Source organism: Sarcophilus harrisii, chromosome 2 (assembly GCF_902635505.1).
Source record: "Sarcophilus harrisii chromosome 2, mSarHar1.11, whole genome shotgun sequence".
Lineage (NCBI taxonomy): Eukaryota > Metazoa > Chordata > Mammalia > Dasyuromorphia > Dasyuridae > Sarcophilus > Sarcophilus harrisii.
Genome location: NC_045427.1, coordinates 550,796,392 through 550,821,862, shown reverse-complemented (window position 1 = coordinate 550,821,862; position 25,471 = coordinate 550,796,392). Strand labels below are relative to the sequence as shown.

Here is a 25,471-nt window from a genome sequence, read left to right as displayed (position 1 = left end):
TTAAAATCAATCTAAAGTCCTGGCTAGCCATATTTTAAGCCTTCTAACTCCTACTCAGATGGAATGGATTGAACAGCTCATAAATTATCCCCCATTACAAGCCAATGGATGCTCAGGTTTCAATTTAGCCCAAGGGAGACACACTTGACCAATCTCAGTTCACTGTATAATAAAATTCTCTCAAACTTCAAAAGGCAAATGGATCTATTCGCTCTTTTCTTCATAATCTCCTCCACCCTGAGTCTTGAGGGCATTCTCAATCACCTTTTGTAATGATTAAATACCTTATGATGCTGAATGTGGCAAAATTCTTAATCTTCCAACATTCTAGTCTGGCTTTAGTATTATCTGCCTATAAGAACAAAGAATTTTAGAAAAACAAATTCCCAATGTGAAAAGTTTCAGAACCCCTTTTAATTTAGATACTCATCAATACAACTGTAGTAAAAGCAAGAGTGAATTAATCACTAGGCTATATATATCAACAGTATCTTGAAAAATATTTTGTACAAATATTGATTTGTTGACATATGCTCTATGATTTGTAGATGAAGATGACTACCATTTGTATAGCATACATTCTGAGATTTTTTAAAGTACTAATTATGAAAAATCATCTACATTCTTTCACTCAGCTCGTTCTGTGTTCAAAGGCTCACATCTGTAAAATATGTCTTACAATTAGTCAATGAAGATGACTAATTTAGAAGTCTCATAAAGCAGCATTCTTGAATAAATTGAGCTACTGGCAAAATAGAGTCAAATCTCTTAATTCACCCTTACATGTCAGAACAAGCCTATTATGTTGTTTATTCATCATACTTCATTGATAATATTACTGCTGAGCATGGAATAGGGATAGAGTACTAGGCTTGGAGTCTGAGCTCCAGTCCTACTTCAGATACTGACTAACCATCTGTCTGACCCTGTCCAAGATGCTTAGACTCAGAGATTCTCCTTTTTCACTTGAAAATGGAGATACCACCTGCTTCTTGAGGTTATTGTGAGAGATAATGTCTGTAAATAACTTTGTGAAACAAAGCACTATGTAAAATTTTATCATCATCATTATTATCATTATATGCAATGCATTGTAATCCATCAATAAACAGAAAAAGTTTGGATATTTTCTTCAACTTCATTGAAGTGGCTTTGAGTATTAAGAGGATAATTAAGGATATTTTAATTGATTTCAGTGACTCCATAATCTGTTTCACAAGATCATTTTTGCTAAAATCTCTGTAATAAATTACATTTTCCTCTTAGGAAATATAAGTCACGCCAGATCTAAGTACATTTAAAACAATCTAAACATCCAAATTAAATATAACTTAAAACTGCTGTTTCTTATGGAACATAATATGGGCAAGATTTTTCTTTCTTTCTCCTTTTATGGATCTTATTAACACTGTGAAGCCCCTTGGAAAAGTGCTCACTATGGTGTTTTCCTGCATAACATAATGTTCCATAAATGTGTTCTAGATATTGACCAACAAATTAGATTTTCCTCATCTACAAAAGAGAACAGGTTGTCTTTAAGGCCCCTTCAAGTTTTTATTTTCACATTTTTATTGTCATTATTCTAGTTAACAAGTCTTATATTGAGTTTCCCTTCTCCGTTCTCTCTAATCTAATCTTTACCTGCTGCCAGATTCATCTTTCTAATGCACAGCTTTTTCATAACTCTCCCTTTCTCTAATAATGTCAATGGTTCTTTACTATTACCAGTAATACCACTTCTACTACTACAACTATTCTAATGCTACTACTATCATTACTACTACTGTACTACAACTACTATTCTAACTCCTACTCATCCTACAACTACTCAATTCTACTGCAATTGCTACTACAAATACTACTTCAGTACTTTAACTATTACAATTACTACTATTCCTATTCTACTATTACAACTACTACTACTTCTACAACTACTAATACTATTCTACTACAACTACTACTTCTACTATTCTAACCTCTATTATTATAATTACCAGTACTACTAAAACACCCACTATCAACTATTACTACAATTATTAATCTAATACTACTACACCTATTATTTCATTACTACAACTTCTACTATTACAAATATTTCTAAAATTACAACTATAACTACTTTTATCATTCTACTACTAGTAATAGAATTACTACTATACTTCTCCTCCTACAGCAAAAACTATTGCTGTAATTACTCCTACTCTTATTACTTCTATTGCTCTACTCATTTTCCCCTTCATGTCTACAAACATATTGAGTAGCTTTATTAGACTACCTCTATTTTTGTTTCCATTTGTCCCAATTCTATTTATTCTTTTTTTAGGTACAAAAAAATTTATTGAGAGAGAAAGTCCAAAGAAATTGGATGTTTCTGGCCAGAAGCAGGCTCTACCTCTTACATGGGAAGAGGGAGCCTCTATTCATTCTTAAAGGACCAGTTCAGGCCCAGCTCATTCATTTTGATTCCAGCCCTCATTGTTCTTCCTTTCTCCTCAACTTCTGCAGCACTTATGATCTGTATCACATATTTTAGTACTTAAATATTGTTTTCTGTGGTCAAATATTATTTCACATATTTTAGACTAGTCTCAAATTCATCATAAAGTATTTGTGATATGGATCATGTCCCATATTTTTTCTGTATTCTCTATAATGCCTAATAGTGTTCATTACGTAGTACTTGTTTAAAATCTTGCTACTTGATCCTATGCCTTCTTATAACTCTTAAGCATTTTATCTTATTTTATTTAGCATCTTTTGCTTTTATAATATATCCATTTGCAAATACATTTCTCCATTTTTTCTACCCAACAAGCTATTCTTAATAAATGAAGACCAAGAAAAAAAGTTCAGCAAAACTAATAAACACATCTGACAATCCACTCATAGTCCCCAAACTCTGCAATGAAGTCTTTCTATAATTCTTTAAAGCAGATGGGAGCAAGAGCTGTTAACCCCACTTCAGGGATGTGAGTACTAAGGAACAGAAAGGTGAAGCCACTTGCAAACATGTATACAGAACCAGAAATTCTATGAATAGAACAATTCTCTCTGATCTGCCAACCCAAAAGGATTTCTAGGCCTTTACTTCAATCTGGGATGATCATGTTTGTGTTCAAACTAAATCTTTTTAAATGATCTTTCTCAAAAGCATACTAATATTCAAGTTGTGAAATGGTCGAACCATTTCAGAAAGCAATTTGTAATTATCTTAATAAAACAACTATAAAGTCAATATCTTTGACCAAGAGATTGAATTGTTAGGTACATATGGTTTTCCTATAAGAAAAGTACCAAACATGTTTATGATAGCCAAGAACTAGAAAAAAGCAGATATACATTGCTAAGGAATAGCTAAACCAATTATGGTACATGGATGCAACGAAATATTTCCATGTTGTAAGAAAGATGAAAATAAAGAATATAGAGAAGTAGAAGAGTTATGGATTGATGCAAAGCTAAATAAGTAGAATCAAGAAACAACATACATAATGATGACAATCCAAATTGAACAAAGATAATTGAAATTGTGGTATGAAACTATAATAATCAAGCTTGGCTCCAAAGAACAGAGATGAGAAAATATCTCTCTCATGTCTTTGCAGAGAAAGAGAACTATAAAACTGGAACACTGAATATGATGTTGGATTTGGCTGATGTCTTGATTAGTTTCGCTGAACTGTTTTCCTCTTTTTATTCTTTTTTGTTGGTATAAAAACTAGCTTTCTGAGAAGAGGACTGGGGAGAGAAATGCTGGGGAATGTTAAAACCAAAGCTGTCAATAAAAATTTAAATGAACAATAAAATAAAATTATCTTTCAAATAAAATTCTACAATTTTATAAAGGGGTAGGAGATCTTAAAAATAACTTGGAAAATTTATCGAACTAAGAAAAACTTTCTACTTTATAAGCATGTAACTAATTATAGTTGACTTCATCTAAGCTTTAAATTATTGAGAATCAACCTAAGGAGCATGAAGGATGAGACTTTTCAGACAAGTAAATGATGGCAAATCACAGAGCTAGGAGTCAAGTGGGACACCGCTAATTGAAAAATATACATCATAATCATGCAGCATATTTTGGTGATTCCATTCTCTAAAATGAACATAGATCAACTTATGGTGAGATTAGAAAAAGGTAAGGAATACAACCAAGGTAAAAGATACTTAAGCATATTGACTCATATCCAAATTTAATCAGTGGCCAAGTCTAAGAAGAGCTTTGATTTCTTGACTGCAAAAAAATTTAAAATACTGTCTAGCAATCCACATCATACATATAATTTTCTGTGAGTCCTGCTTATTACTTAACAGTAATAGAGTAGAAGATATGACTGTACTTGGCAAGTGACCTAAATATTGTGTCAGAACCAGAGTCACATTTAAAATTTTCCAAATTTAAAATTCTACTTGTATGCAACCTTTAAAAATGTATATAATATTTATGTAGTATCATATGTATATATATATAACATATGTATATGTATATTATTCATGTATTTTATTTTTCCAATTACATATAAAGATAGTTTTCAAGATCCATTTTTGTAAGATTTTGAGTTCCAATTTTTTTTTCTCCCTCTCTCCCTTACCTCACCTCTCCCTAAGACAGCAAGCAATCTGATACAGGTGCTATTGTACATAACTCTTCATTCAGTTTAAATGACTAGAAATTACTAAATAATTACTGTTTATGAAGAATCAGCACTGTCTTACACCATGGGGAAGACAGAAAATTTAAAGGAGGCACAGTCACTGCCTTCATTAAGTCTGTATTATGATAGGATGTCAGGTCATGTACACAAATAGCCATAATAATAAATGATGAATTCATATAAAAATTCAAAATGTTATATTATTCATACTCCCCTGAAAATTTTAAGGAGTGACTCTAAGGTGATATTGTTTCTCTGTGCCTTATTCAGTTTAGTCTATTGACTCTCTTACCACTTTATGCTTAACCATTGCAGACCTAGACTCCAGACCTAAGTCTATAAAATCCAAATAAATGATGGAAGTGGGGGTAATCCAGTCCGATTAAATAGCTGGTCAGGGGGTCACCAGAAAATAAAGGAAGGAAGTAAAAACTAGTCTATGAATTTGACAATATGGGTTAGTAGCATCTTGGAAATAAGAAAGAATGGAGTTGAAGGAGAGATTTTTGGAGTCTGGTAAAGTAGGAACCTAGAGAGGCTGAAAAGCATGTACTTTCCCAGCAAAAGCCTGGAAGCATCTGCTGATTTTAATTCAGAACAGTTTGGGCCTTTCTGTTCAGCCTTATCCTGCCTGCCAAGTAATTTGGATTTAAAAAGCTTTTAGTACTTTCCAGCTACAGTCTCTTATTTCCACTTTCCTTTACTTTTGGTAACCTGTCATATCAAAGCCCAGGTGGTGACTCTAGGTGTGGAATACTAGATTCAAAATCAGAAGACCTAGTTTCAAATCAGACTCTGAAATTTAGTACCTATATGACCTTGGAGAAGCTCATGATCTCTTGCAGCCTCAGCTACCTCATTTATAAAATGAAGGGTTTGGGTTGGAGAATCTCTGAAGAAAATTTCTTTTCCAGCTCCAGGATTCTCTGATATTATGTTTAGGGTTCATTTCACTTCTACAGTTCTATGACCCAAAGTCTCAGTTGCCATTATGAAAAGTCATTTTAATAATATGAGCATAAAAATAAATGACTGTGGGCTTCACACAAGAAGAATCCAACTATCAGATTGTAGTCTTAGAGTTCATATAAGTGGGTTGAACACAGAAAACTATTTAATGAGATTTTTAAAAGGAAAGGAAAAAAAACAACTGCAAAGTTCTTAAGAATGACAGTGCTTTTAATGATAGGCTAACAGCAGGATTATGTTTTGCCTAGTAAAGTGGAACTGTGTCAGAGTAATAATTCAAGAGTCCAGCCAAAACCCCAAAATAACATAACTACTTTGGCATGTTGTGGTTAAGTAGTTACTGAAAGTCTAATGTGGATGGTTCAAGACTGAAAACAAAACTATTGCAATTTGAGAAATTAAAGATAAAACTGAAGCTCTAAATGACTTGAAAACTCTTAGTGACGTGGATGGTCTCCTTGTGCCCTATGACAATGAAGCCAGCACTAGGGGGGTATTTTTCTCTCACTAGCCTGACTTTGGCCTTATTTTGGTAGTTGCAACACCACTAAAATATTGATGCATTATAGTTAACCAAATGTTTTCCATAGATTTTTATGTGATGAAGGATGAAGCATAAAAAGCATCACATGAACATTTTCCTGGAAAAGTATCCTTTTCTTCCCAAAGAAGTGATTCCATTTTCAATGAATGTCTGTGAAATCCTAGGTACGGAGTTATGGTAGTAAGATGAAAGTATTAGCATCATCTATATATTTGGAGGAGTAGAGGTGGTGGAATGAGGAAATTAGCATCTATACATTTTCTAAGTTTCTTTTTGATTTAAAACATATCCTAGGAAATGAGAAACATAAGTTTTTATGACTGGTTTACTACAGACTAAACAAATCGAAAAACTGGACAATGATTTACCAAAGAGAATTAAAACTTTTCTTTTTTTTCTCTCAATTTTTTTTATAAAACACATATTATATGCAACATGGTGAGGCATATGAAAATTGAAATAATATGAAGAGTTATTACACAATAAAACACCACCTGGTGTTAGAACTATCTTAAATTTCTTTTTTTTTCCTAATAAGGAGTCAGCCGATACCAAAAAGTTTAGTGATCTTACTAACTTCTTTGGGAATGAGAGCAAACAAGTTCAAAATTTTCCAATATGATTAAGTAATAGTATGGTGTAGCAGAGAGCTTGAGTTCAAAATTTATCTGTCAGATGAGAGGTCACACTATCCTTGAGAGTAACTATGGAGAAAAGAATAAAGTATTGTTATTGGAGCCAGGAGATATTGAGTTCAAATTTTCCCCTTACTCATACTGACTGAGTGTCTTTAGATAAGTCATTTTAAACTCTCAGTGCTTTAGAAAACTCTAAGACTGGAAGTAGAGGATAGGGGGTTGGATTTAACAGTCATGAACCTCTGGATTTAAATCCTGCTTCAGACATTTACTAGATGTGTGAATCTGAACAAGCAATACAATCTCTCTAGGCCTCAGTTGCCTAAAATGAGAGAATTTAGTCAGTGACCGAAGTCCCTTTCTCATTTGAAATCTATGATGCAGTGATATTTGGGACCTTGGACAAAAAATTTAACATCTCAGGGCTTCGGTTTATTAATCTGTAAAATAAGAGGGTAATACAAAAGAAGTCTTAAGGTCTAAACCAACTCTATATCTATGACTTTATGGGTATCACTGCTGACAAATTTCCAAAAAAGTTGGACCTGATACTACCATATATGTTTAACAATAAGGCTTGATTCCACCAAAATTTATAATTTTGCCATTTTCTTCTGTATTTGTGAGAAGTTAAAATATCAAGGAGCCTGGTTCAGTGAAAAGGAAAAAAAAAACTAACTACTTATCTTCTGAAGAACATTTCCAGAGTATACAATTTTGATCATTCACATTTAAAGGTTACAACAGAAAGATGAATAAAAGTTCTGTTCAAGTGTGCAAAATCAAAGAAAGTAAGAAAACCAGAGCATGCCATTGGCTCTCCCTCTGACTAAAACACCCAGGCCAGAGGAACATTTTTCCTGTTTTTCAAGAATTCTAGGGAAGCAAATCTCACAAATTCTATTGCTAATTTTGTCAAGCTATACAACAATAGTTTGAATGAACTGTGGATGAAGATATATAAGGGACATGATAGCAGATTCCAAGCATTTAAAGGGCTGTCATGTGGAATAAAGGGGCAGCTAGTTGGTGCAGTGGTACAGTGGATATTTCGATTTCTCTTCCTGAGTATATATTTGGCCTTAGAGATTTATTAGCTATGTGGTCCTGGACAAGTCATTTCATCCTGTTTGCTTCAGTTTCCTTATCTATAAAATGAGCTGGAGAAGGAAATGACAAAGTAGTCTAGTACCTTTCTCAAGAAAACTCCAAACGGGATGAAAGTCAGATAGGATTGAAAATCTGTCTTAACAGTTTGAGACTGAACAACCATATATGGAATAAAGTTTTCTAAATACTTAAAATTGTTCAAAATGGAATATCTTCTTTTAAATGCTTCTACTGTGCTGTCTTTCCACGAAGGATATTCTATTTTGAACAGTTTTCTATGTATCCATTTGTTAGAAAGACCAAAAGGAGCATCCTTAGATAGAAGCTGGAACAAATGGCTTTTGAGATCTCTTTCAATAATGACATTCTATGATTGTCAGAGGGTGTTCCTTATAAATAGAATGTAAATTTCTTGAGGACAGGGATAGAGTTGTTTTGTTTGAAACTTTAAATGCTTAGCAGAGATTGGAAAACTACAGCAGGAGGGCCAAATTTGACTTGTTTGATTTTATACTACTTTCAGTAGTTTTTTACATTTTAAAATAAATATTACTTTATTTAAAAATATTAAAGCTATTCATAGATAACTTTTGACTTGGATCTATTGCCAGTCCTTTCTCTATCCCAAAGCACAGCACAATGATTTTACACATAGTAAATATTTAATATTTACTGAATTGAATTTGAATGAATTCTAACTTAGCTTAGAGGCAATATGGCTAGTAGCTAAAGAGTTAGCTTCAAAGCCTAGTAGATCTAGATTCAAATCTCACTGTTGATATATTTATTATCTGTGTGACCCTGTACAAATCATTTAGCCTCTCAATGCTCTAGAGTCAGTTCTCTACGTTGCAGAAAAGGTGCCAGTCTGCACTGCTATTCAGTTTACTACTCTGGGAAATTCTCTATACCTATGAAATCCCATGATTTCTTTACTCTTTATCTCTCATTTTACCTACTCAGTTTAGTCTTTAAAGTTAACTCAATCCCTATTTCAGTCTTCATAAGGTGGAAAAACCTTCAGTTATTTGGCTTCTCTCCCATATTGTTCCTATCATGGAAATATTGCAAGCAGAAAAATGCTTTGCATGGCTGTCTGTTTCATTGCTGGAGAGCTCTAATTGTAGGAAATATCATGAAGAAATTGAGAGGTCAACAGATTAAATTTCTTCAATATTTAAGCCATGTGTGGTTAACATATCAAAGGATACTACCACTAGAAAATTAAAAACAAACTGGAAATGTGGAACATCAGCTTGCAGTGATACTGTGATGGCAATTAGAGAGGTCAAATGCTTATGGAATTTAGTTGGGAAATGCATTGTTGATTAGCATTGTTACAGAAAAAAACACCCTACAGAATTATGTGTTTAATATCCACAATCAAGGAGTCATATTCTCTTCACATATATTGAGGGATAAGCCTGGTATAAGCACATAATGGATATCCTTAATGTTTATGAAAAATTGATTTTTTTCCTTCAATGCCAAACATACAGATACTGTGGTTCTGTGACCTAATATTGTAACTCTACATGTCTAGTCAAACCCAGAAGGGAATATGGCAGCAGAATAAAAGAATATTCACAAATACACATCTGAAGGCTTTCACCTTCATGTGCTGTATAAGTCAATATCTCAACTAATCACAAAATCCAAGATCTGGAATTCCTTTAGCCTCCAATTCCTTTTTTTCCCCTTATGACATGGCCTTTTATATTTAGGTTTCATCTATCCATTTGGAATCAGTGAATGTGTTCTCTAAATCTAATTTCTGCCAGACTGCTTTATAGTTTTCCCAGCAGTTTTTGCTGGAAAGGGAATCCTTACCTAGCTTATAAAACACTAAGTTATTGTACGATTGTTTCTGTATTATACAATTCTGTTTCTTTCTATAATTTATTTCATACATTAGTTTTTCTGTTATTTAATCTAACTAAATGGTTTTGTTGGATTTACTATTTCATAAGCATTATTATAATAGTTTGAGAACTGATACTCTTGTGCTCCTTTCATTTCTATTTTCTTCCTTCCCATAATTTTCTTTTAGATTCTTGACCTTTTGTTCTTTTAAATATATCTTATCATTTTGTACAGTTCTACAAAACAGATAAGGCACCTTGATGGTGCACTGGCTAGAGCACAGCTTGGAATCAGGAAAACTCATCGTCATGACTTTAAATCTGGCTTCAGACACTTAAGAATTGTCTGGGTAATTCACTTAGCTCTGTTTGCTTATTTCCTTATGTATAAAATAGCCTGGAGAAGAAAATAGAAAACCATTCTGTTAAGAAAATCCCAAATCGGGTCATGAAGAATCACATATGTCTAAAAAACCAAACAAAACTGGACAAATAAAACATCCTTGATCTTTGATTGGCCAAGCACTAAGTTTTAAAATTAACTTAAGTTCAATAATTTTTTATTATATTGACATGACCTAAACATAAGCAATTAATAATTCTCCAATTATCTACTTTCATTTATTTCTTTAAAAATGTTTAGTAGTTGCTTGGCAAGTAGATTACCAGCTACTCGGAAGTTATTTGGAATGGGATTACCTTTTCTATGTCTTCCAGTTGGTTTTTGTTAGTGTAACCACTAGTACTCATAATAGTTTTAAGGTCATGATTTAATAGACTAACAGGCCTAAATCCATAGACCTTCTGCCCTTGAAATTCGAATTATGAAACATGAAAGACTTATGATGATGCCTGTAGTTAGAGGGCAAAAACTCTAATAAATAGGCTGATGGTTTGGGATCCCAGCCCTGGACCAGGAAAGATCATTGTCTCCTCCTGTGATTTCTAGAACTGTCCCATATGTTCATATGGGTCTAAAATCCAGAGATGATGACAAAATCTGGCCCTACAATCCTGATTTCACAGATCAGTGCTAATTTTCTTTTTAGAAATAAAACGTCCAGGTCTTTAGTGATTTAGGTGTTCTTTTAAGGCAGTCAAAGAATTTAGGTCTTAACCAAAAACTATTACAATTGAGTTTTCTTGGTAGAGAAAATTGAAAAGTGTTACTCAGAAGACTTGGGTTTAGCTATTCCTTTTTAAACTCATTTTATAGATGAGGAAACTGAGACCAACATGGCTAAGTGATTTATCCAAGGTCACTAGTTAGTGTCTGAGGCCAGATTTGGACTCAGGTCTTCCTACCACTAGCCTTAGAGTTCTATCCACTGCACCATTTAGCTGACCCAGTTGAATCTTTATGGTTCTCTAAGTAAATTATTATATTGTCTGCAAATAGTGATAATTTTGCTTTTTAAAAATTTATGTTCATTCCTTCATTTTTTCTTTCTTGTCTTACTGCAAAAGTTACCATATTTTAAAAACTAGATTAAATAATAGAGGAAACAGTGTATTTCCTTGCTTTATCCATGATCTTGGAAAGGTCTTTCTAGTGTTTCTCCGTTACAGATAATTATGGTTCTTGTTTTTTGATCATTTTAAGGAAATAATTCCTGTACTTTCAAGAGTTTTAAAAACAAACAAATGCTGTATCTTGTCTTTTCTACATCTACTAAAGTAATTATATATTTTTTCTTTGGTTTTTGTTGCTTATGGTCTATTGGACCAACTTCAAGTTCTTGAAATAAATCTAATCTCATAATAGAGAGTAATTTTTGAATATTTTACTTTTTGTTAATATATTTGAAAAATTTTACATCAATATTTATTAGAGATATTGGTCTATTTTCTTTTTATGTTTTATCTCTCATACATTATGTTAAGACCATATTTGTTTATAAAAGAAACTTGAAGGATGTTCTCTTTTCCTATTATTAAAATAATTATGTCATATTGTTGTTAGTTGTCCGAAATCAACAGCAAATCCATCTGATCTTGTTTTTTCTGGAGGGTGTGTGTAAAAGGGATTGGGGACTCAATTGTCTCAAGTGCAAAATAGGGATAATAATAGCATCTAGTTCCCACAGTGGTTGTGAGGATCAAATGAATAAGCAGTTGTAAAGTGCTTAACACAGTACCTGGGACATAGTAATACTATATAAATTTGGCTAGTAGTAGTAGTAGTACTAGCAACAACAGCAGCAGCAGCAGCAGTAGTAGTAGTATTAGAAGAAATAATATTACCTACCTAGAGTTCCATGGCTTCAGACCTTAGCCCTGGGAACAGCCCCAGCAGAGACAGCATTGACTTCACACCAGTGTCCCAGGGCATCTCTGGATATCTAATTGAGCTACTGGTCTTGGCCTGGTTTCCTAGTACCCTCCCCAGTAGAAGGTCTCAATTTCTGGAGCAGTCCACACTTCAGTTCAAATGAGATTATCAGAAAGTATTTTATAAATCTTAAATCATAATGTAAATGCTAACTGCTGATGATGTTATTGTATCCCCTTGTGTCACTCCTTATGGGACAAAGGAGCTCAGTGCTATTTTAATTTTGTTTTGTTGTTTCACATGGTATTCTTTTTCATTGTTGTTAAGTGTTAGTCAGGAGACCTAGGTTTAGCTAAAACCTTTCAACTCTCTATCTCAGCTGGAACTCCCAGAATTTTTTTTTCTATATAATCCTTAACATATTGTTAGCCAGGAATACTTAAATATTTCCAGTGATGGAGAATTCACTAGCTTACAAGGTAGCTCATGTTATTGTCACCCTAATTCATTCAGATAGTTTTTCCTCAGATCGAGCCAGAATCTGATTCTTTATAATTCCAAATACGGCTCCTAGTTTTTCCCTTTGGAACAAATCCATTTCATTTCCCACTATAGATACATTCTCTTCACCTAAAGAGTAATCTTTCTCAAGCTAAATATCCTGCACTTTATTTTTTCATGCAATATAATTATAAATCCTTTTGGCCACACTTTCAAATAAAATGAAATTTGAAAATATTCTTCTTAAGATGGCACTCAGAATAGGACGTTGTTCTTCAAAAATAGTCTGATGAGTGCAGACTTTAGTAAGACTATTTTCCTTTGGGATCTATCCTTCTAGCTCACTTAATGTTGTTTCAGTTGTTTTGCAGCTTCATCACATTCTTGGCTCATGATAAATGTGTTGTGATGACCTCTTCCTCCTGTCTTTTTTCACATAAAGTCAGATCTCCTCCATCCTGTAATTAGGCAATTGATAAAAAAAAACCTACTTCTTTTCGTTAATTTGAAAATACTAAGAAGCTGTGAATGTTTCTCACATATTTTTTAAAAGGTATACTTTAAATTTAACACAGAAATCAATAAAACTAAAGGGCTTGTCATTGTCTCCTCCACTTTTCTTTATAAAAAAGCATTACTTTGTTAAATTTCATCTTTCTTGTTCCTAAGATCATTTTAAATCTTGATTCTGTCATATATTAAGTTAACTATCCCTCCCAACTTACTCATAGATTTCATAACATTCTTGCTATGTTCTTACCCAAGTCATTGGTAAAAATGCTGAAGAGTTTCAGGCTATTGACTTGTGGCAATTCATTAATTTTGTGTTGGTCCTAAGCATCTAATTAATATACTTAATAAAACATCTGGTCTTATCTATGAGGAATCATGAATAACTTTGCTTTAAAAAGTGACATCATTCTACTGGTCTATAGACTCTGTCAAAAAAAAGAAATGAGATTACTTGAGGATAACTTATTCTTTAGGCGTAAATGCTTAGTTTTAGTGATAGCTCTTTCTTTTCTATGTATTCAAAAATCATTAATTTTTAAAAATTTTTCCGGAATTTTGCTGAGGATTGGCATCAAACTCACCAGTCTGTAGCTTTCCATTCTACTTTTTTCATTAAAAATAAAAAATAGAACATTTGACTATCCTTAAGAGTCTGGCACCTCTCCCATTCCTCATGATTTCTCAGAGTTTCCCAACAATGGTTCTGTAATAGCAACTGAATTATCTTCTTGTACCTTGGAATGTAATGTTTTTTTGGATTGGAGACAAATGTAAAGAACTCTGCTACTTGCTGACTTTGTTTTGGAGTAGAAATATTACTAGATTTGGAGGAGATACAGCTTTGAATCCTGGCTCTACCACTTTGCAAAGAATTACCAGAAATTTTTAAATGGAAGGAACTTCAGTGGGCTTCTATTCCAGTCTATATTTGAAAAAGAATTCCTTTTACAATCCAAGTTCTTAAAGTAATTTTTGTGTATGGATTCCTCTGACAATCTCCTAACAAGTCTATGTAGTCTTCTCAGAAGAATGTTTTCAAATGTGTAAAATGAAATACATAAACTTATAAAGAAAAACAAATGTCATAATAAAAATGTAATTTTCCCATTCAATAATACTGTGGTAATACTAAGAATTCATGACCCAGTATCTTGACAAAGATAGTGAAGTATTTGTTATTTCCTTCTTCAGTTCCTTTTACTGGAGAGGAAACTGAAGCAAAAGGGCTAAATGATTTTGTTCAGGATCACAAAACTAGTGTCTGCAGCTAGATTTGATGTCAGGAATATAAATCTTCCTAACTCCAGGTCCAGCACTCTATTCCCTGTGCCACCTCACTGCCCATTCAAGTTCACAGAACTCCTGAAATAAACTTACATACTCCATGTTAAGAACCTGTGAGCTTCAATGTACCTGATAAATGCTATTCAGCCTTTTCTTTAAGACTTCTAAAAAATGGAGAAACCCATTGCCTTCCCAAAAAAGCCTATTCTTTAGCTGTAATTGTTCTAAGATTACATTCTTAATGCATGTTTAGAAATCGTTAGGAGAATTTTCTTTATATAAAGCTTAAATTTACTTTTTTATCAATTTCTAGTCATTACACCAATGCTCTGACATCAAGCAGAACAAATGTAGCTTCTTTTCAGATGAATGTCCTTCCAGTACTTGAAGATGGCTATCATCTCCTCTCTGATATCTCTCTGAAGCTAAACATCCATCCTTCCTCAACCAATCTTTATGTTGCATGAACTCAATCATGATCTTTTACCATGCTCATTGCCTTTTTTTGGATACCTTCAGGCTTTTCAATGTCCTTCTTAAAATGTGACATTCAGAAATAAATAAAATATGCTAGCTGGAATCTAGGACAAAAGTACTTTTTCTCTGCACTTTTCTTTCTTTAAGCAATCAAATAATTAAGCAAAAAATTTGCAGAGAGATCAGTATACTAAAGATGGACCCTTAGTGGAGCACTCATAGTTAATAATTTGAAAGAAGACATAAAAACAGTGAAGGAGAAAGAACATTCAGGGTTAGGAGAAGCAGAAAAGGATAATGTAACAAAATAGTCCTAGCTCACATTTATATATTATTGTAGTGCTGATAAAGAATTTGACATAAACTATCTATTTGATGCTCACAACAATCTGATAAACTAAGTGCTACATTAGGGGGCAATTATGTGGCACTGTGGATAGAACATCAATTCTGTAGTCAGGACCTAAGTTCAAATACAGTCTTTTATACTTAATAGCTATATGACCTCAGTTTTCTCATCTGTATGATAAGCTGGAAAAGGAAACAGCAAAAAACACAAGTAAACCCCAAATGGGGTCACAGAGAGTCAAATACAACTGAAAAAACAACAATAAGCAACACAAACACAACACAAACAAGGAGACTAAAGCTTAGAGGTGAAATAGTTTGACCCAGACAAAAAATGGCTGAGCCAATATTCAAAGCTAGGTCCTCTGACTGCAAATCCAGTTTTTGTTTTTGTGAGGGGTGTGTGTGTGTGTGTGTGTTTTGACCACTACATTACAGTGCTTAGGGAGAAGTCAGTTACAAGAGGTAAGGTTTGATTTTTCTCAGATTGTAAGTGAAGAAGGTATTGAGAAATTCCACTGGATTGACTAGAAGGTAGTTAAAAATATCAGCCTATTAATCTTCTGATACATTCCAGCTAAATGACTTTTGCTCTGTACACTTACCTCTATCAAAGTACATTTATAATTTCAGGAAGCACAGGTAAGCATATGATAGAAGGCTACCAATTATAATCATAAAAATACCTCTAAGATAAGTAGAGATTTATAGTTTTCTAAGTCTAAACATGTTATGGCTGTATGTGTGTCTCTCTGTGTGAATCTTATTTAATTCTTTTAATAATCTTTTAATTAAATTTAACTTTTTTCAATCAGCAAAAATCTACTTTTTTCTCTCTCTTACTCACACCCTATTCCAATGAGCAAAAAAGAAAAAGAACCCTTGTTACAAACACATATAGTTAATCTCATTTATTTCTTATATTTGGTTTGTATTTGTATTTTTTTTTTTTTTTTTTTTTTTTTTTTGCTAAGCCAGTTGGGGTTAAGTGACTTGCCCAGAGTCACAAAGCTAGGAAGTATTAAGTGTCTGAACAGGATTTGAACTCAGGTCCTTTTGACTTTAGGACTGGTGCTCTATCCACTGCACCAACTAGCTGTACCTGGATTTGTATTTTTATTAGAAAAACAAAACCCTTATTACAAACATATACAGTTAATCCCATTTATTTCTCATATTATTGGGTTTGTATTTTTATTCCCTTTTTACAAATGAAAAAGTGGGTTTCACAGAGGAATTAAATAATTTGGACTATAGATAGTAAGAAGATCTTAAGCTTATTATAGACTATGGTTTCCATCCTTTGCTTAAACATGTTCAAGGAAAGGGAACTCATTATTTTCCAAATCAATCCATTTTATTTTTGGATAGCTTTAAATGTTAGGAATTTCTTATACTGTGATGAAATTTGCCTATCTAGAACTATTATCACTAATATTACTTCTGCGTCCTGGAACTAAGCAGAATAAGTCAAATGTCTTTTTAAAATCAACTAAATATTTTCAGAAAATGATCACATTTCCCCCAAAATCTTGTCTTTGTCCTTGTTAAATATTCCCAACTACTTCAACCATTTAAGCCCATGTGGTTTGATATTGATTCTTTTCTTCACTCCTTACCTTCAGGATGTGTTTAAACTTGTCAATATTCTTGCTATAATGTATTCACCATTGAACAAAGTGATCTGCTTCTGGATTAACTAGAACTGAATAGAGTGGAACTATCACAAGTCTAGTGCTTTAATTAAAAGACAGTCATAAGTTTTGGGGCTAGAAAGTACTTTAGAGATAGTCAACCCTTGTCATTCTATAGAAACTAATGATAAATGTATTAAATATATAAATGAAAAATATGTCATTTGAGGAAATTATGACCAAAAAGGCCAAATATATCAAGTAGTCCAGCAGGGATTCATCTCTACATCCTCTGACTACCAATCCAGTGTTCTTTCCTGTATAAGCCAGCTTACGAGTTCATTCATTTCAGGTCATATCAAGTAAACACTCATTTATTAAATGTCTCCCATGAGCCAGACACTATTCTAAGCACTTGAGATTCAAAGAAAGACAAAAACAATCCCTTCCCTCAAGGAATTTACAATCTAATGGGGAGAGACAACATACAAACTGATAAATTACACACACACACAATCAGATAAATTGGAGATAATCTCAGAGGGAAGGTTCTAGCATCAAGGGAAGATAAAGTGATAATCCTGACTCATGATCAAAATCCTCATGCCTAATTTATATGGAGAGCTGTATTGCACTATCTTCTATAGTTTGAACACACATTTCATTTTTTGTTTATTCAGATATAATTTATCAAGGTTTTGTGGCCATCTAGGTGGTTTAGTGGATAGAACACTAAGCTTGGAATCAGGAAGACTTGAATTAAAATCTGGCTTCAGATACTTATTAGCTGTGTGACTCCAGGCAAATCAGTTAACTTCTAATTGCCTCAGTTGCCTTATCTGTAAAATGCGTATAATTACAGTACCCATCTTCTAGGGTTGCTGTAAAGATTCAAGGACACATAGTAAGTGCTATATAAATGATAAATATCATCATCATTACTATAATTATTATTGTGTGATACTCCCACTGAGGTTTTATTTTGATGCCTTTTCATGACATTAAGTTAATTAATACTAGATTCTCAATGGTTTTGCCAATTCAGCCATTGGTATGGTTATTGTTGTTCAGTCATTTGAGTCATGTCTAACTCTTGGTGACTTTTTGGGATTTTCTTGGCAAAGATAATGGAGTGATTTGCTATTTCCTTCTCCAGTTTATTTTATACCTGAGGAATAGAGGCAACCAGTTTAAGTGATTTACCCAGGGTCACATACCAATGTCTGAGGCCAGATTTGAATTCATAAAGATGAGTCTTCATGACTCTAGGTTCAGTACTCTAATTTACTACACTACTTAACTGCCCAAGGTATTGTAGGTTCTAGTAAACTGGAATGACTTGTATAACAACCCAATGAGGTACTCTTGTTTCTTTTATCTAAGGTCTAGCCTAACTAAATCTGAAAATCATCACAATAACAAGTTGGCCAATAAGTAACAGATACATTTTGGTCATAGAAATTTGATGGATTATCTAATATGGCATGGAGACAATTGTGATTAGTGTCAAGGAAAGAATTACCCATTCCAACAAAATCAGTCTTTAACTATAGCACCCAGAATATGTCCCAACTCATATGATTTCAGAAACTAAGAAACTAAGTACTGACATAGTCAGTACTTGGAAAGAACAGCATATACTATAAGGTTTTCCAGGAGAGACCATGTAGCTCAGTGGAAAGAGCACTGGCTTTTTGGTCAGGACCAGGGTTCAATTCCCCCTTGGATATTTTTTACTGCTAATTTTTTAACTTCCATAGGCTTTAGTTTTTTTATCTGTGAAATGAGGGGATTATACTAGATTTTCTCACAGCTTCTTTATACCTATAAATGGATGATAGATAGATAGATAGATGGATGGATAGATTGATGGATGGATAGATAGATATTGTGTGTGTATGTATATAAAATGTATTGAGTCTTCTTTTCACTGATTGTATTCAAGTTTGTCAGTGTCCTTCCTAAAATGTGATACCCACCACTGAACAAAATGATCTACCTGTATTCTAACTAGATTTGAGTGCAGTGGGACTATCACTTCTCTGATGTTTTAATTAAAACAGAATTTTCTTTAAGTACTAATGTTACATGAAAATTATTTTGGAAATTATAAACATGTTGGCCATTACTTCATTATCTCTTGCTTTACTTCCATAATCAAATATGAAATGAGTTATATTATATTTAATCTTTGCAAGCTGGTCCCTTCTTTCTACCTTTCCAAACTTCTCACACTTTACTTCACTCTAACAATGCTGCAATCTATCTACACTGTTTTACTTGCTAATCCTCACACAAGACACTATCTCTCAACTCCATGCTTTTGCACTGGCTGTTCCTGAATTTCTTCAATACATAGTTCAAATTCTTCCTTCTAGTGGAGGCTTTTATTGGTGCCAATGTCCACCCCACCCTATTCCCTTCTTTCTGAGAGTTATTCTCTCTCTCTCTCTCTCTCTCTCTCTCTCTCTCTCTCTCTATTTATATATATTGCATCTATCTATCTATTTACATATATATAGTTATTTGTATATAGTCTCCCCCATTAGAATATAAGTTCCTTAAGGGGAAGGAGTGAGTTTTTATATTCCTTTATATTCCTAGTGTATGGCATGCTGTCTGGCACACAATAAATACTTCATAAATGCATACAGATTAACTGACATGCTTCCTAGAAATTCCAGATTACTTTAATCCAGGATTTTAACCTGATGTCCATGATTTTTTAAATTTATTTTTAATTTTTTGAGTGTGAAAATTTCAGATTTTAATAGCTTTTTATTTTCCAAATACATGCAAAGATAGTGTTCAACATTCACTTTTGTAAAACTTGTGTTCCAAATATTCCTCTCTCCTCCACCCTTCCATAGACAGTAACCAATCCAATATAGGTTAAACTTGTGCAATTCTTCTAAACATATTTCCATATTCATCATGCTGCACAAGAAAAACATGATTTTAAAAAAAATTTCTGGTAACTATATTTTAATGTATTTGATTTACTTTGTAATCCTATGTATCTTATTTTATGCATTTAAAAACAGTATTGTGAAAAGAGATCCCACCACACTGTCACAAGGCTCCACAACACAAAAAAAGGTTAAGAATATTTGTTTTAAATGATTAATCATCAATTATAATCTCAGGTATCTGTGATATAAAGTCAAAGGCAAAGTGAAATGATGTCTATAAATTAAGGGACTGGGGAAATACCCTTAAAGCAAGACCAACTATTAAGATTTTTCAGGGATGGAAGACCAGTCAGGGTGGCTACCTGTCTGGGTCTCTAAGAAGTTACAAAAATAGGCCCCATAACTCCACAGATTACCTGTGAAATGATTGGCTGATTTGTGAGCTAGTTCATCAAAAGGTGTGGTTAATTCTAAATGCTCCTTTCTTATTATTCACTTTAAAATGGAAGACTTTTCTTACCTGCTGGAGGCCAGGCCTTGATATATCCTGTGCAATGGACTACAGCATATTGTGCCTCTCCTTCTTTTACTGGACCTAGGCCATTCCTAAAAAAAAAAAAAAAAAAAAAAAAAAAAAAAGACATTTGTAAAACAATTTGCATCAGGACCATCCTGCCCCCATCCCAATTTTTATTCCTTGTCCTATGATGGTTTGTTTTAATAAAGTAAGGACTGAGAAGCCATGCTAGACTAAAAGAACTCATGATAACACATATTATAAAGGAGAACCAAACTGACCTGTATCTTTTCCGCATTGTGGTTATTCTGTTAAGAGGAAGGTGATCCAAAGGGGCATTTCCACACCTAAGAGTAAATCAATTCACCAGTAATTAATACCTAAATAAATGCCACAAAACATCCAAAACTTTGTACAAGTTATCTTTGTCTAGGATTAACTGATAATTATAAACAAGACAAAAATGCCAATTTAGTACAATATCATTAAACTTTTACACTGAAGTTTTCAATTAATTATATTTCACTTCTTTTCCTTGGCATTTAATCAATAGTCTGGCAAAAGTGATGTTAACTTTGATTTTCTTCCATTGACTCTCTTGAGTTTTATGTTTGCTCTCTGATGCTATTTTTTTTATTCTTATGTGACAGGAAAAGTTGCTTTAAACAAGTGATCAAGAGGAAGGAGAAGACTATGGAAGCCTTCTGATGGACCAAAGATATAATAAGTCGATGTAAGGTTTTGATAAGGTTGAAGGAATTCATCATGTGTAGCCATTTAGCCAATTATTCAGTCAGATCTAAGGAATCAGCAAGGGCAAGAAGAACCAGACAAGACTTAGTGTCTTGGCAGGTGAGAGTCAAGGAACAGAGATCCATGTCAGAGATAGCAGGCCTAGGAAGAATCCATCAATGAACTCAGGGATATCTTTTACATATGGACAAGCCATAGTCCTTACCAAGTCTTCCTGATTCCAAGTCAAATGTGCTATCTACTGTTCCACTTGCTGCCTCTAAATCTGATATTCAGCTAAAATCCTGAAGTTAAAGATTTATATGACTTGTATATTAGCTAGGCAGGATTCAGGGTACATTAAAAAGAAATCTCCTATTTAAAATTTAGAAATAAATCCAGGCTTAGTTATATATATTATATATAATTATAATAATAATAAATATTATTTATAACAATTAAAGATTAGTGGAAAAAAATACCAAATTTGTGACTATTTAAAATATTTCTATATAAGAGTAAATGCTTGCATATAGTAGATTTTTAATAAATATTAACTTATAATAAATTAAATTAAGTTATTGTCTCATCAATGAGAAAGTGGATTCATTTACTTATGGAAGAAATTTCTATCTTGGATAAAAGCAACAACTGCCCAACCTACTTGCTTAACAATTTGTTTTATTTGAATGAAGGCCCACTATCCCATCATATCATGGTACTGAACCTTAACTGCAGGGAAGAAAAATCTTAATATGAAAAGAAAAACTATCTTACTTGCTGTATAGGGGTAACAGATGAAATAGAACTTGTTTTTTTTTTTCTTCTAGAAAAGGGGAGACCAGAACATTTTTATAAGCAATGCTCAAGATGTAAAGATCCAGAAGATAATACAGAACAGGGAATAGGAAGTGAAGAATGGTTCAGAGTACAAAGCTTGGCTTTATAAGGTATCAGGGACATCTTTGGTCTTAAAGGCCTTAAATGTCACTTGGTTTAGAATAAATATGTTAAGGTAAAGAAGAGGTTTTATGAGGAAACGCTTACTGGATGGTGTCAGTTTTCTGTAAAGTAAGAAGCAAGATCATTTGTTGAAAATAAAAATATGTGGAGAAAAAAATATAGGTTTACAGAGAGATATGTGGAGAGTATAATAAGGAGTCTAAGAAGGAGAAATTCAAGGATAATTGAACAGCAGTGAGGATTAGATTGGTTAGCCAGATGAAGCATGAAATGGACTAGTTCTATATGGTTTTGAATTTTTTTTCCATCATATCCTGTGGCCCAGGCACAAGAGGAGAGAAAGCAAGAGAATTAAGCATTGGTAGAGTAGTTTTGCTAGAAACTTAGAAAGGAAAGAGAGAACCAAAGGCTGCAAAAGGCAGCAGCGATTGTGCTAATTGACTGCCATGTCTAAAGAAGGGAAGGATGATAGGATCGTAAACTTCAAACGGGAAGGGATGTTAGAAATCATCAAATCCAACCTCTGCTCGCTTTACAAAGAAGGAAACTGAGGCCCAGAGTGGCTAAATGACTTATTTAGAATTACACAGGTAAAGTATAGGAAAAAGGGTTTGAACCTGTCTTATGATTCCATATCCAGCTCTTTATCAAATACCTCCTGAATTCTAGCATTTCTTCCCTACCTTCCATAAGCACCTTCTTTGTCACCAGCTCCTAAGTTCTTGCATTTGGATAAATTAGGAGAGACTGAGAGATTGTTATTTCCATAAAGTAAGAGACCTGGCTTTGTGGGTGTAGCAAACTGTTAGGTAATACCTGTATGCCTCAATTGGGATCACTTTCAGCCTAGTGAAAGGAAGGGAGAGGGAAAGAGGTTAGCAAATTACTCATAATCACACTTTTTAGCATGTGGGCTTTAGGTTCTGAGGCTATTTAGGTGGTATAGTAGCTAAAACACTTGACTTGGAATCAGGAACACCTGATCCTGACTCAGACACTTAGGAGCTTTGTGGTCGTTGGTAAACCATTTCATGACTCCTACTCTGAGGCTCCTAGCCTGAAGAATAGGGATAAAAAACAAAATCTATCTCACTGTAATGAGAATAAAATAATAAATGTCATGTGTTCTCCATACTGTAAAATGGTAAACAATTAATATTTATTATTATTATTATTTCCATTCTATGTACTTCTGCAATTTTCAAGCTCTGCAGAAAACTTGAATTTCTCCAGATTTGCACATTTTCTTTGTTGTTGTTCAGTTGTTTTCCAGTCATGTTTGATTCTTTATGACCTCATTCTGGGTTTTCTGGCAAAAATACTGGAATGGCTTTACATTCCCTTCTCCAGATCATTTTACAGAAAAAGAAACTAAGGGCATATAGGGATAAGTGACTTGCCCAAGGTGATGCAGCTAGTAAGTATCTGAGGCCAGATTTGGACTTCCTACACTCTATCTACCGCATCATCTTTGTTCTTTTCATTTTCTCTTATCACAAGTCTAATTTTTAACCTTCATTCTACTAGGCCCTTTAAGATCAGTGGACACTTAATAAATGAAAAAAATACAGATAGTATTGAGTGAGAGAGATGGAGGGAAAAAAACAGAGATGAAAGAAGTTAAAATCTATGCAGGAGTCTGTATTTAGTCTGCTGCATCTGTTGTATTAACTATTTAACAGGAAAAAATACACACATATCTTCTTCCTACAACTCTTGCCAGGGGAACTTTTCCTCCTCTTTGGAAAATCTATCTATCTTCTCCTTGTAACTGTTCCTAACCTTCCCAGTCAAAAGTGATCCTTCTCTGTAGAATCTTTTGAGCTTTTGACTGACAGTCTATATATTCTTCACACTCAGGTTTGCATGGCTAGTTTGTGTCTTGTTCAGTCCTGCAAGATAGTAAACTTCTTGAGAAGGGGACCATGTCTTCAACATTACAAGAATTTTGACTTTGACATCTCTCTATCATTTCCTTTGACACTGTGGTAGAAACTCAAGAGATAGTGAATTGAATAGGCTGATTGAATTAATTATTGGTTTATGCTCAAAGCTGAGAATGTCACTGATGAGCTCTAAAAAAAATCCTGTAATCTATGAAAATGAGTTGATATTCTTGTTCAAAATTTACTACAGCTATAAAATAATAAAAATAATAAAAATTCACATTATCTATTGCTTAGCTTGTAGAATATAATTGGATCGTTTAGTCATAATTTGGAGTAGAAAATTGAAGCAGAAATTAATGATCTTACATGCTTTCTACCAGATATGGCATTTTAGATACCAGTAGGCATACGGGTAGACTTACATTGACCTTTATTGTTTGGCAATAATTGTTTTATTGCTTGTGTACCTATTGCTTTATTATTTTGGGGTTGAGGAGTTATGGAAATGGAAACAGGTACAGAAAAAAGTAAATTTATAGAGAAATTAGAGGGCTTCCTAAAGAATCACATAAATTAGATCTAAAAGTCAATTACTTTGTCCAATCCGTTAATTACAGGAATAAAACTGAGGCACAGAGAGGCAAAATAATTTGCCTAAAATCACACAGCTTATAATAAGAAAGGTAAAGCTTTTATCCAGGTCTCTTAGTGATTTTCAGCTCTTTTCCTCACTTCTGGCCATATTTCTATATGAACTATTCACTGTACGTATTCCTAATTTCACTGAATAACTTATTCATTCAATACATATTTATTGAACACATTCTAGATGCTAAGCAATGTGCTAGGTATTAAGAGGAATACAAAGATGAATAAGGCAGTTAGATGGCACAGTGGATAGAGTACTGGGCCTGGAGTTAGGAAGACCAGAGTTCAAATTCAGTCTTGGACACGTTGTAGTTATATGATATTGGACAAATAGCTTAACCTTGTTTGCTTCAAGTCTCTCAAATGTAAAGTATGGAATATAATAATATCACCTACCTTCTAGGGTTGTATAAGGTTCAAATAAAATCTTTGTAAAGCACTTTGCATAACATTTTACAAATAGTAGGTGCTAGATAAATGCTTATTCTGAACCCCCCCTTGTTTTCAAGGAATTTATAATTTAGTAGCAGTGATAAGAAATAGTTAAAGAAATCAAAGAACAGTATTTGTTTCAAGAAATCATATCATTAGATAATTTAATGCTAAATATGCTCTGGGAACAATATATCTAATGATTTCAGTGGCAAAAGATTTTCACCTTGCCTTAAAGTATAAAAGAAAGTCTTTATGGTGCTAGACCATGAAAAGTTAATATGACTTTAATAGACAAAAAAAGGAGGGAAACAGAATTCTAAGTGGAGACAGAACATAAGCAAGGTGGGAAGTAGACAAGTAGGTAGAAAAATCTTGGGAGACAATAAATAAATCATTCTGACTCAAGTAGATGGTTTATGTAGACATTAGCAAAATGTCTAAAATATCAAAAAATTGGAAAGGAAAGTTAGGGCCAGATTATGGAAGGCTATGAATCCCAAGAGAATGCTATAGATAAAATTTCTTATTCTTTTGGGCAGGACAAAAACATAAGAACGAACCATTG

At 33.3% G+C, this 25,471-nt stretch overlaps 1 protein-coding gene across 2 annotated transcripts in view; it reads right to left on the bottom strand.

Moving 5' to 3' along the window:
- The window catches only part of ARNT2 (aryl hydrocarbon receptor nuclear translocator 2), a 252,475-nt gene that overhangs the window by 81,091 nt on the left and 145,913 nt on the right, over positions 1-25,471 (bottom strand). For both annotated transcript variants that reach the window (XM_003755494.4, XM_031955647.1), the window contains exons 7-8: positions 20,521-20,586; positions 20,243-20,328 (exon numbers count right to left, since the gene is read on the bottom strand). In XM_003755494.4, the coding sequence (XP_003755542.2) occupies positions 20,243-20,328; positions 20,521-20,586 (152 nt within the window). The remainder of the gene's footprint in view (positions 1-20,242; positions 20,329-20,520; positions 20,587-25,471) is intronic.